Source organism: Saimiri boliviensis, chromosome 11 (assembly GCF_048565385.1).
Source record: "Saimiri boliviensis isolate mSaiBol1 chromosome 11, mSaiBol1.pri, whole genome shotgun sequence".
In the NCBI taxonomy this organism is placed as follows: Eukaryota; Metazoa; Chordata; class Mammalia; order Primates; family Cebidae; genus Saimiri; species Saimiri boliviensis.
The window spans coordinates 4,857,479-4,870,609 of NC_133459.1; the positions used below are offsets into that span (position 1 = coordinate 4,857,479).

A 13,131-nucleotide genomic window follows, 5' to 3' on the forward strand; every position below is an offset into this window, starting at 1 on the left:
CAGAGGGGGAGGGAATCCCAGATGCCTGGGTCTCCTTCCTCAATGTGTCTGGATGAAGAGGCTGCAGCCGGGCACCCCCGCGGCACAGCCAAACAACCTGGCACCTACATGACAGGTACTCCTCAGACGACACTGGGCAGCAAGGCCAGAGAGGAGCTGAGCAGAAGCAGAGTGAGTCCCTTCCAAAGAAGTGTTTCAATAAGCCTTTAGCAGGATAGTTTCAGTCAGGCAAATAATCCAGAGACTTCATGCAGTTCCTACCGACTCAGACTCACACTGCGGGTTCGGACAGCTTTCCAGCCACTACACTTCAAAGATGGCAAGGATCGAGGATGCCCACTATTCTCCATCATGACAGGGACAGCCCCCTGCCCCACAAATTACCTAGACCATAATGACAGCAGTGCCAAGGTCGAGACACTCTCATTTGGAGTAAAAATGTAAACTTTAATCCTGGCTGAAAGGATAGGACACCACCTTATCTCTGTATGCCTAACTCCTAAACACAGCCTGGCATGCAGAAGGCACTTACCCAACGTTTGTTGAATGAATACTACTGCCCACCAGCTCCCTGCTTACGGAAAAGCACAACTTAATACTCCGGCCTCCGGCAGCACTTGGGAGATACAAACTGTTATCTCTCAAGCAAAGATGAATGTAGTCAGGATCAAGGGGTTTCTTTTTTTCTTACAGATTAATTTAATTTCTTTTTTTTCCCACCGGTTTTTTTGGTGAACAGGTGGCATTTGGTTACATGAGGAAATTCTTTAGTGGTGATCTGTGAGATTTTGGCGCACCCATCACCTGAGCAGGATACACTGAACTCAATTTTTTTTTTAAAAAAAAGACAGAGTCTTGCTCTATCACCCAGGCTGGAGTGCCACGGCATGAATCTCAGCTCACTGCAACCTCCACTCCCTGAGCTCAAGTGATTCTCTCGCCTCAGCCTCCTGAGTAGCTGGGATTACAGGTGTGTACCACCATACCCAGCTAATTTTCATATTTTTAGTAGAGACAGGGTTTCACCATGTTGGCCAGAGTGGTCTCGAACTCCTGACCTCAAGTGATCCACCCGCCTTGTCCCCCCAAAGTGCCAGCATTACATGCGTGAGCCACTGCGCCCGGCCCCAATTCGTAGTCTTTTATCCCTCACTCCCTAAAATCAAGGAATTTAAATCACTTGCCTCAAGTCCCACAGGGATCAGTGATGGAGCAGGACGTCAGCCTATGCCCATCCTTCCTCAAATCCAACGCCCATGGCAAAAGCCAGTCCTCCCTCTGGCCTAAACAGCGACTCCTTGGCTTACTTAGAAAAGTGGGCAAAGACGATTACAACCCAAAGCAAGAAATATCCAGCCCCGTATCTATCAAAATAAAAAAATTTAGCTGGGTATGGCGGTGCATGCCTGTAGTCCCAGCTACTTAGGAGGCTGAGGAGGGAGGATCACTTGAACCCAGGAGTCCAAGGGTACAATCAGCTATGATCGTACCATTGCACTCCGGCCTGGGCAACATAGAGACACCCATCTCTTAAAAAAAAAAGATCCCACACTATGCTGCTATGAACACGAAACAACAAAACTGACAAACATAGCTTTCCATTGTCCCCAAATGACCGACAGTTCAATCACTGTACAATTAAACACCGGAAACATCACAGAGACAGCATTCTCCTTCTAAAAGCCACGGTCTTTCATCCCCTCATCTCAGGTTCCAAGACCACGGCCACGGCGGTGCTTTCCATTGTGCCCGAGAGGAAATCAGCCCTCCCCAGCTGCAGACAGACGGGCACACGGGGCCAAAGCTGGCCTCCCAGAGCCACGGAGCCTCCCTCTGTGGAAGCAGCTCGCTGGGACACGAAGCTGGCTTCTTGCTCTTGTTGTGGTGATGCTCAGGACGTGCCCAGACCCGGCTGGGCAACAGCGAGTGCGCAGGAGCCGCAGCCGCACTCCACAGCCAGGGCTACCGGCCAGCTCCAGACGCAGGCCGAAGAGTCCAGGCACTGGAAGGGCTCAAAGGAGCCGCACATGGGTTATGCGGATACTCCTTGACAGCATCCGCTTTTCGACGGGCAATTACAGCACGCTCATTGCTCTGATGAGTAAAGGCCGCTCAAAAGGGGCTTTCTCACGGCTGTGATGGTGGGAAGGGGCGCAACTCGATTACCTGCGTCCCTCTGCCAGGGCAGGTGACTGCCCCGCCGCTTTGGCGACTTCAGGGCTGGTGCGCTCTGGGAGAAAAGATTCCCCTGCTGGGGGTTTAGGCTGTTGCTGGAGAACCACCAGGATTCCTGCCCAGTAACTCCCCTCAAATAAATAAATGAGGGAAAAGAAGCCTGTCACCCAATGCTGGCCAAATTACTAAGGAAAGAATCCAAGGGAAAATATGTCCACCTCAAAAGGAAAACTGAAAAACTGCACGGGATTGTGGCCTCCAGGATTATTTTTTAAAAGACACTTTTTTAGAAGTTGAACGAATGATTAGCTGGCTCAGAGGAAGTGAAAGGCAATTCCTCTCCACCAGGGAAGGTCTCAGAGAACACGGAATTCTGAGCTCAGGGCTGAGGAGTCCAGGGACTACTCTCCGGCATATGGACCCAGTTGGAATATTCATCATTTGCAGAAAAAAGCACCGAGCTCTGGATCCAGACGAGACTTCTGAGTTCCAAGCCCTTCTTCAGGACATGGCTGTCTGAGAAGTCCTCTCACAGGCCTTTCTCTCGGGGTCATGTGTGACACGGGCACTCCGAAAAACCCCGAGCATGCAGGTTCCCTGCGTTACCACATGGGGCTGGCCAGCCATGGGTGCCCCGTCCCCTGCTACTGGCAGCTCACCAACCCCAAAGCAGATCCCCCGGAACCACTGCCGATAGGCAAAGATCAGAAAAACACAGGCAATTAGGAAAACCAGAGAAACACTTTTGCTAAGTCTCAGAATCACCCCTGAAAAGGGCAGAGTGTTTTATGAACCTCTATTTCCACGGGGCGTAGACAAAGCAAATAGCGGACAGGGTACGAGCATGCCGCCACACCCTCACGCCTGGGAATGCCCACCCCTGAAGCATGCTACACTTCACCCACACTTGCAGCAGATACACAGGTACCTGGATGTGCACACACGTTTGCACACACACTCAGTGAAGGGGAATTCTCTTTAGTTAACTAAGTTAACTACTTAACTACACTGGAACGAAACCTTTTTTCTGTATGAGAATTTCAAGGAGATAGAGGAAGCTGCCTGGCACAGAACACACTACTCGACAGCCTGGCAGAAGGGATCCATTCCTGGGGCACCACTGGCCTCTGCTGCCTGCATGGAGCATAGCAGCTACAGACGGCAGGCTCCCTGAGCGGCAGGGGGCTTCAGCATCACCCTCACAGCTACAAGTGCCCTGGCCACCCCACACTGTCCCTGTTGCATTCCCTACTTCAGCGACTCTAAGTCCAAGAGTGCGAATTTTCCTGGAAACTTTAAGGGCTGTGTTCCACTAGCCCCGGGCCTGTCCCCAGCCTCAACACAAGACGCCCAGATGACAGGCCAAGGCTGAGCAGCGTGGCTCCCAAGTTGGCTGCCCTCGGCACCACCAGCACAGGTATTCCAGACTCCGAAAAGCCACCAGCTCCTCGTCCCCCTCACACATCTGAATTGTGACCTGCACAGGCAGCATGACATGCGGCTACCAGGATGTGGCGAATGCACGTGCTGCCCAACTTCCCTGAAACAGAAGCCCGCAGGGTACACGACTGCCATCCCGAGACAGGCAGAAAGAAGCAGCCACTCTGAAGACTGTCCCACCGTACGGCTGGAGTTCTACAGGGATCAGGATGAGACAGCCCAGGGATGTGGGAGGTGGAAGGCCCCGGCATCCGGCCCGAAGCCTGTGACCTGCTGGGGTCGTCATGGCAGCGCCGGTCCTTAGGAAGGTCCGAAGCCTCTCTCAACGGAGAGCTGAAGTCAGAGGGGGTGAGGGAGGAGGAGGAACGCGCCCCAGCATCTCAGTGACTGCCAAGCATCCCTGTGCTGGTTTCAGAGCATACTGCATCCCTCATAATTCTACGGAACACTTCAGAACAAATGCAGGGCTCCTCAGAAGCAGGAGGTCACAGAGGCAGCAGTAGGTGGTGCCGTCAGACGCACGGGGCCACTCCCGCCGCCGCCGCCTGTGCACAGGTTGGTGGAGTGATTCCATCTCCATGCCCTCAGCGTCCTCTTTAAAATGGGTACACAGGATACTGACCCCCGCAGGAGGATGACAGGCATGAAATGACAGCGTGCTTCTGAGCCAATGCCTGGCCGCAGGAAGAGCCTCCCAGTAAAGGACAGCTACCTTCACCACCGGCCACACACTGTCACAACGACAGGTTTCTGGGGCCTCACTGTGCACACCGGAAGAAGATAAAGCTCAACAGCCCCAACCCAGCAGTTGGCCCAGCACCGCCACCACTGGGAACTCAGCAAGCCTCCCACCACAGCGCAGGAACGAGGGCACTCCCTGCCCACAATGAAACAGCACTCTAAGAGTTCACCCGCAGTCCACATGTGATTCACACATGAAATCTTTTCTGACACAGCTGGCCAGAGAGACCTCTAAGAGGTATTTGCATAAGCTGTTTGACAACCTTAATGTCAGACACATCTTTGGCTGTCATGACATACACTCTAGCAAGGCTTTTTAGTGAAGCTTCCTGACCTCTAGGGTCATTCTCTCCCTCTACTACCCATGGGATGAAGGGCAAGAGTCAGTATCCACCCACGTCAAGACACACACAATCCAAGCGCTGGGTGATGGTCGGGTACGGAGAGCAGCGAGTTTGCGGCCTGAGGCGGGAGTGCTGACTCGCTAGAGCAGGCGCCTGGGCAGAGGTTATCTACAGTAACGGCTCAAAGGATGGCCACTGTCAGCGCCACTGTTACTCATCGTACAAACTGTCACAACACCAGGCCTCTAGGGTCTCCTTCTATACACCTGAGAGAGATCAAACCAAAGCCTGGACCCTCATCACTCCTGGTCCCCACCTGAGAGAGATCAAACCAACACAGCCTAGACCCTCTCATCACTGCTGTCGTCTCTACACTGTCCCCACCTGAGAGAGACCAAACCAGAGCCTAGACCTGCTCATCACCTCTGGTCTCCACACTGTCCCTGTTGCACACCTGTCATGCTCAGACACCATCCCTCTCAAACTCCACCCACTTAGTTCAGCTGTGCAGCAGCAGCATGGGAATGACCTCCAGGACACCCCCGGCTCTTAAGAGTAGAACACCAGCATCCCTAAGACCCCACAGGACCCAGTCAGAAGGTACCAGGGACCACCCGCAACCCCACTCACTGCGCACCTGGGCTCTCCCCTCTCCCCTGACACCCCCAGCTCTCCCCGCTCTGCTCGAAGCAGCCTTGTCCCTGCTCATTACGGAGCCAGCTGCTTTCTCGTCCCGCAGGTCCCAGCTTAAAGGGCAGCTCCGCAGAGAGGCCTTCCTTGTCACCCACCTAAAGCAGGTCTCCATGCTCTCCTGTTGGGCTCCTCCTGAGAACTTAACACAACTTGCAATTGCTCTGTTACTGTTCGGTGTGTCTCCCCAGCAGTCTGCAGTTGACAGGTGAGCACCATCATCACCCTGAGCCTAGCACAGCAGCCTGCAGAGAGCGGGCGCTGAATGGAATGCACACTGTGCAGTACAACGGCAGAGACAGAGCACGCCGGCCCATAGGGTGGCCAGTTGCAAGACCACCTGAATGGAAACACGCCACTCCACCAGTGCCCACCCACCTGCTGGTCTCAAGACAGAAAGCACAGCTGTGAGTCCAGGTTCTGACAACTGCTACCTGGGCAAGTCACGTTACTAAATCCTAATTTCCCTATACAAAAGGGAGGAAAGAGAGAAAGGCAGGGAAGGAGGGAGGGGACGGGAGGGGGCAGGGCAAGGGAAAGGGGGTAGGGCAAGGGGAGGGGATGAGGCAAGGGACGGGCAGGGAAGGCGACAGCAAGGGAGCAGCAGTGGCAGGAGGGACAGATGAGGTCAATAATTTATCAACTTATTCCCAAGAACTCCAAGGGTCTTTGAAGGTGACAAAACCCCCATGCCTCTGACCCTTCAACTATAGCAGAGCAGAGCTCTCTCACTTGTTTAGGACAACTGGCTTCCACCTAAGACCGTGTTTGGAAGCCAAGTGCCTGCCGCTAGGCTGAGCTCTGTGCTGCCTGGGGCCGCAGGGTCTGAGACACACTGTGAGGTCTGTGCAAGGCCCAATCTCGGCTGACACTCGGGACCCCACACACACCCACCCTCTGTCTTGGAGCGGCCCCTGCCGCAGTCACCAAGGCCCACCTCATTGAAGATGATCCTGGACGGCGGTCTCTTTGTCGGCTTCACTGTGGTTTTCCACGTCCTCCCGAAGAAGTGCCGGTAAGTGACATCAAAGAAAGACACTCGCAGATGGCATTCAACCTCTGACAGCACCTCCAGCACACCCTAGGAGACAAGGGGGAAATGGCCCTGAAGGGTCTCGGCACCACGAGCCGGGCAGTCTGCAGGCCATGCGCGTGCACACGGGCCACTCGGCATTCACCCTTGCTTAGGTATCAGCACCCAGTGTCCTTCTCGAGGGGCTACCTCTCTCCCACAGCCACTGGTCTTGGTGGGGTTATAAACCAAAGCACTCAGCCTCCCCTGGCCAATGAGACACTGCAGTCCCTTGGAACAGACGTAGGCTTCTGACTCAGCCAGAGCCCAGGACACACAAGAGGCAATGACCACAGGAGACACACGTGCCGCCAGGATGAGGCCCAGGGTGGCCAGCAGCCAAGAGGTGAGAGAGAACAAGTCCAGGAGACATCACCGGAGACCTGGCTCAAACCACACCTGAAGCTTATGCTGGCTGTGGATTTGTTGTGTGAGTTAACAAATCACCTGTGACTTAAATCATTTTGGATGGGTTTTTTAATCATCTGCAACAAAATGAGCCCTTCCTGATATAACCAGGAACTCTAAATCCCCAACTTGCCAGATTTTGGGGTGATATTAGCAAAGGAAAAAGCAGACCTTCGAGAATTGAGAAATCATGGCTACAAATACAGAACAAGGCAGCCAGAGCAGAGACAGGACTCCGCCCCGGGACTTTACCACGCCCAGCAAGTGCTGCCTTAGGCTTTGCTCTTCCGTGACAGGTTCCTACCCGAGACAGAGTCCTCTGCCTTTCACCCATTCACTTAGCAAACATTACTTACGCACCTATTCTGCACATTGACTCTCTGCCAGGCACACTTCCAGGCAGTAAGGAAAGAACAGGGAACAGAACAGACCAAATCTCTGCCCTGACAGGGCTGACATGGAGAGTAGGGAGACAGGTGGGCAGGGTGGGGCAGGCTCTCTGAGATGACCCTTGAGCATAAGAAGAACCACAGCGGGTCTGGGGAGAGGAGCCAGGCAAGAGGAGCAGCAAACTCAAAGGTCCTGACAGGAAACCACAGGTGCTCCGGGAGCCAGCGAGAAGTGCAGAACTATATTTAGCTATAGTAACTGTTTGCTTTTTTAAGAAAAGAGACTCACTCTGTCGCCCAGACTGAAGGTCTAGCCACTGCAACCTCCCCATCCCAGGCTCAAGCGATCCTCCTGCCTCATCCTCTCAAGTAGCTGGGACCACAGGTGCACTCCACCACACCCAACTAATTTTTGTACTTTCTGTAGAGGGGGTTTTGCCAGGCTGGTCTCCATCTCCTGACCACAAGTGACCCACCCACCGCGGCCTCCCAAAGTGCTGGATTACAGGGCTGAGCCACCGCACCCAGCCTGAATTTTCTAATCTTCTGTATTGCTGATGCTCTGCCATCTGGGGTCTCAGTGATGAGAGAGACTGTCCCCTAGAGCCAGCTAATTCCGAGGGTGGCAAATGGCACGCCTGCCAGAACGTGTCTAATGTGAAAACCAACCAGTCCAGAGCCCACACACTCCAGGAGTCCCATCCTTTGCCCTGATCTTCCAGAGTCAGTGACCAGATACCTCGGGGCCATCCCTGCACCTCAGAGACCATGACATGACTCTCCCTGGCCACCGCCAAGCCTGTCTGGCTGCTCACCCTGCCCGGCTGCTCGCGGTACCTGGCCCAGTCTTCCCACAATCAGGTCTCTGCCCACGCCTCCCTCCTACCCTCCTGCCTCCTGACCATCCCCCAGGTGGTCTATGCGACACGGCCTGGCCCTCCTCCGGGAAGCCCTGAGTCACCGAGAGGGTCTCAGCAGTAGTCATCTCCTGATCCGCTGGCCTCACCACCCCTGAATGGAAACCAATGCCAGGTACATTCTAAGCAGAAAGCCCGCTGGACTGCAGCAGGCTGGGCCGGGGAAGAGAGGAGGAATGAGCTCCGGGCACAGGAGGCTTCAGGCAGGCCTCACAGTGCGAGAAGCAGCTGGGCTTTCACTCCAAACGTGCAAAGAGGCCAGGGAGATATCTAGCAGAAATGACACAATCTGATTCAGGATTTAAGAAAATTCCTGCAGCTGCCATGCGCCTGTGAGACTGCGGGGGAGGGAGTGGATGCAGGGGCTGGTCAGGAGGCTGCCGCCACCATCCAGGCAGAGAGAGGGGCAGGGAGGGCGACAGGAAGTGGGCACACCTGGGCTCTGGAGCGGCTGCGTGGTCATGAAGGGAGAAGCGGGAAGGACCAGCTGACTAGGTCGGCCCAGCCCTCCCAGGTCCAGCACTGAGTCCCGCGTCTCAAGTGAAGTGACCTGGAGGGAGGTGGTGGTGTCCATGGGAATGGGGAAGGCAGGCAGAGCAGGCCTGAGGACTCCAAGCCCAGCTCCATCACCGCGCAGCCTTCCCGTCCCTCATCCCTCTTCCCCTGTCCCTCCTCCTCCTCAGTTCCTCCTCCATCAGACCCCAGCTCCGAGCCTCCTCATCTCTCCCCAGAGCAATCACCCAGCTTTTCCATGTTGACCGTCTGCCGTCCCATCTAGCATGTGAACTCTGTGAGGATGTGAGCCTGGCACAGTCTGTTCCCTGCTCTGTCCCTGGGGCCCAGGCAAGGCCTCAGCGCATGCCCCTCCTCACCTGGCCTGCCCGGGCTCCCCCAGAGCCCCCTCCTCCCCCTCTCCTGCACTCTCTCAGGAGGCCATCATCAGGCAGGATCCCGTGGCTCCCAGATCTGTCACCAGCTTGGGCTTCTTTTCAGAATGCCAGACCCTAACCACCCTCCCGCCACCTCTAGCCTACTTCACACCCAAGTCTATGCAAAGAAGAATCCACTGAGAGCTCCCTGAAGACACAGCATGGGGCAGAGTCCACTCTGCGTCCTCTGCACAGTTCCAAACATGTCTCGGTGCCCAATAAATGTCAAACTGAATTGAAATACTCATCCCAAAATAAAGAAATATAATCAGTGATCATGATAAAAATTAAACCAAAAAAGTAAATGGGACAGTAAGAGAAATATACTAAAATCATTAATAAATTCAAAGCAAGCATGTAACATTCTTCAGCCAACACCTTTCACAGGGAAGAAAGCTGCAGCCATTATCTAAAGCTATCAATTCTCAAAGCAACTAAAATTGGACAAACATAGACTATCTATACCAAAACTTTTTATCATCTATTTCCAAATTCTATTTATAGAACTTACATAAATTCTGTTTATTTTTTTAAATGCTGTATTTTGACTGATCTTTGTACATAAAGCCAACACTGTGTCCCTGCAGTAAGCCCCGCTTGATCCTCACACCCCAGAGTTTACACACAGTGCTGGTTTTACGGTCCTGATATTTTAAGGGCTGTTGTGTTAACATCCACAAGGGATACCAGTCCGTACTTCTGCTGCAGTGCCCTTGACTGGGAATCAGAATTATGGTGGCCTCAAAAAATGAGCTGGGAAGTGTTCCCTCCTGCTCTATTTTCTGAAAGAGTCTGTCTAGAATTCATCTGATTTCTTCTTTAGTAGCTGATGAAATTCAACATTTTATTTTTAACATCTATAGCATACATTATAGTGATGCTTGCTTCATTTTAATATTGGTAGTCTGGTTTTTTTTTTGTCTTGATCAATTTTATCAATCTTTTCAAAGAATCAACTTCTAGCTTTACTGATTTTCTCTATTATTTGTCCTTTACTGATTTCTACTCATATAGGTTAGGTGTAACATAATGACATTTCAGTCAGCAACAGACTGTATATATAACTAGCCCCTGAAGATTATAATACTCTATTTTTACTGATTTTCTATGTTTGGTATGCCGTTGTGTTACAATTGCCAAGAGTATTCAGTACTGTCACGTGCCACACACGTTTGCAGCCCAGAAGCAACAGGCTGTACCATGTAACCCAGGCGTGAGGCAGGCTCTGCCACCGAGGCTTGTGTAAGTACTTTCCATGATGTTTGCACGATGGCAAAATCACCTAACAATGCCATTTTTCTGAATGTATCCCCACTGTCAAGCAACCATGCATAACTGTATTTACCATCTCTTTTCTTCTAATCACTTTGTATCTAATCTGTTCCTTTCTTTACATTGCTAAAGAAGAGGCAGAGGTCACTGATTTTCTGCCTTCCTCTTTTCTAATATAGTTAAGTAAGGCTATACATTTCCATCAAAGAACTGTACTAGCTAAATCCTACAAATCTTGTGTTTTCTTCCATTACTCAGTTCAAATTATTTTCTAATTTCCCTATTAAGCGCTCACTTCGGCAGCACATAGACTAATTTTCCTATTCTTCTCTGATCTGGTGTTTTAATTTCCTACTATTTAAGGATTTTCTGGACCTCGTATTGTTATTTATTTCTAACTTTAAAGCACAGTAGTTGGTAAACGTACCTTATAATTTGGGTCCTTTGAAATTTATTGACACATTTTAATGGCCCAGCATAGGTCTATTTTGGTGACTGTTCCATATAAACTTGAGAAGAATGTGTATCCAAGCTTTGTTGGGAGTAGCGTTTAAGAGATGTCACGGTGACTGACGGCATTCTTCAGACGTTCCAAATCCTCATGAGTTTTTTGATATATTTGTTTTTTCAATAATTGAGAGAAGAGTTAAAAGTCTCCAACCATGATTCTGAATCCAAACATAGTTGCCTTTAGTTCTGTCCAATTTTGTTCTTTTGTACAAGAGTTATCATGGCAGACCTGACTGTTACGCTTTGAAAGACCAACTGACAAGTCTGGCCTTTGGCTGGAGTCTGGCAACTTAGATTTCAGGAGAGCTCCTGCCACCTAACTGGTAAGAGGGGCACACTGCGCCTCAAGTGTACAGAGCGGCTTATGCTGAACACCCGTTTCCCTTCTGAGAGTCTGGAGTTTTGGACATGCTACCCAACATGGCACGTGTGCTGCTACAGTTCACAGCTGGAGGAATCAAACGCATCCTGTGTGACTCAACCGAGAGAAGACTCTTGGAAGCTGGTATTCCCTTCCCCCAGACATCCCCCATACGCCTCCTCCCTTTGCTGATCTCGCTCTGTATCCTTCCGCTGCCGTAAATCTTAACTGAGAGTATGACTATATGCTGAGTCATATGAGTCCTCCCGGATCCTCTTCAAACCTGGGAGGTGGTCTCGGAGGCCCCTAACACAAGCATACACTTTTAGGGACTGTTACATTTCCCTGATAATCACTGCCTTTATGAAATGCTTTCTTTCTGGTAATACTCTTCACCTTGAAATCTACTCTTTCTGACATCGAAATAGTCACAAAGCTTTCTTGGCTTAGTATGTACATGGTAGGTATTTTTCCACCCTTCTACTTGCAACCCGTTTATGTCTTTACGCTTAAAGTGGACTTTTTTGTAAACAACATGTAATTGAGTTTTAAATAACTTTTAACATATGACTTTGGATCAGGAATTCCACTTCTAGGAATTATTCTACAGATATATGTGTACATGAAAAAAAATGAGGTTATTCACTGTAGCAGTATCTGTAACAGCAAACAACTGGGAAAAGTCTAAATGTTCTCAAATATGGGCCTCACTAAATAAATTATGGCTCATTCATACAAAGAAATACTGTGCAGCCTTAAGAAATAAGAAAATTTTCTTCATGTAATAACATGAATAATCGATAAGATATCCTGCGTGAAATTTTTTGAAAAGCAAGGTACGGAGTCAGGCACAGTGGCTCACACCTGTAATCCCAGTACTTTGGGAGACTGAGATGGGCAGATCACCTGAGCTCAGGAGTTTGAGACCAGCCTAGAAACGGTGAAACGCCATCTCTACCAAAAATACAAAATGTAACTGGGCGTGGTGGTGCTCATCTGTGGTCCCAGCTACTTGGGAGGCTAAGGAAGGAGAATTTCTTGAGCTCAGGAGGCGGAGGTTTACAATGAGCTGACATCATGCCACTGCACTGCAGCCTGAGTGACAGAGTGAGACCCCATCTAATAAAGGGAGGGAGGAGGGAGGAGGGAGGAGGGAGGGAGGGAAAAGAAAAGAAAAGGAGAGAGAAAAAAATAGAATGCAGGAAGTACCATTTGCATTTTTAAAAGAAAAATCAATATAGGTATATTTATTTGTATTTGCTTGGAATTTATGAAAGTTATACAAAAGCACGCTGTACCTAGGGTGATACACCAGGTGCGTGGGGTTGCCATGGGATGACTCGCTTCTCCTGTGCATCCTTGTCCACTTTGGACTATGTGAATTACCTTTTCATAAATTAAAATGAAATGGGGAAATAAAGTTTCCTTGCAAAATTCCTAGGAAAGAGGGAAGTGCTATCCTGTGAACTTCTGGAAGGCAGCTGAGCCAGACAAGGAGGGTGGCGTCCTAGCTAAAGCCGTTGCCCTGGGCAGCTGACTCCACTCCTAGTGGGTTCTGTTGCTCTTCCGTAGAATAGGGGTAAGGTAGTGGCAACTTCACAGGGCTGCTGTGAGGATTAAGTGAATTCACACAGTAAAATGCTGGAAGTAAAGCCGTAAGAGCAGCAGCTACCACAGAACCTACCACAGTGGCAAAGACACAGCAGGTGCTCAGTCAGAGGGCTTGGATTTGAACGATGGAGAGCATCCGTGATTTAATAATAGTAAATTAGTCACAGACCCGGGGCTCTAACAACTGAATATGTGTGAATATCACTCTCCCAGCTGCAGAGGAAAATGGCCTTGCCAAGCCAAACCCTGTAAGAAGAGTTGACACCGGCAAG

General features: G+C 50.7%; 1 protein-coding gene across 13 annotated transcripts in view; it reads right to left on the minus strand.

The window, feature by feature from the left end:
• Window positions 1-13,131, minus strand: part of NPHP4 (nephrocystin 4) — a 140,257-nt gene that overhangs the window by 118,577 nt on the left and 8,549 nt on the right. For 10 of the 13 annotated variants that reach the window (XM_074379971.1, XM_039473734.2, XM_039473735.2 and 7 more), the window contains one exon: window positions 6,328-6,471. In XM_074379971.1, coding sequence (XP_074236072.1) covers window positions 6,328-6,471 — 144 coding nt within the window. Of the gene's footprint in view, window positions 1-6,327; window positions 6,472-13,131 lie in introns of those variants that run through there. The other 3 variants (XM_039473743.2, XM_039473742.2, XM_074379972.1) reach the window with 3 other exon arrangements.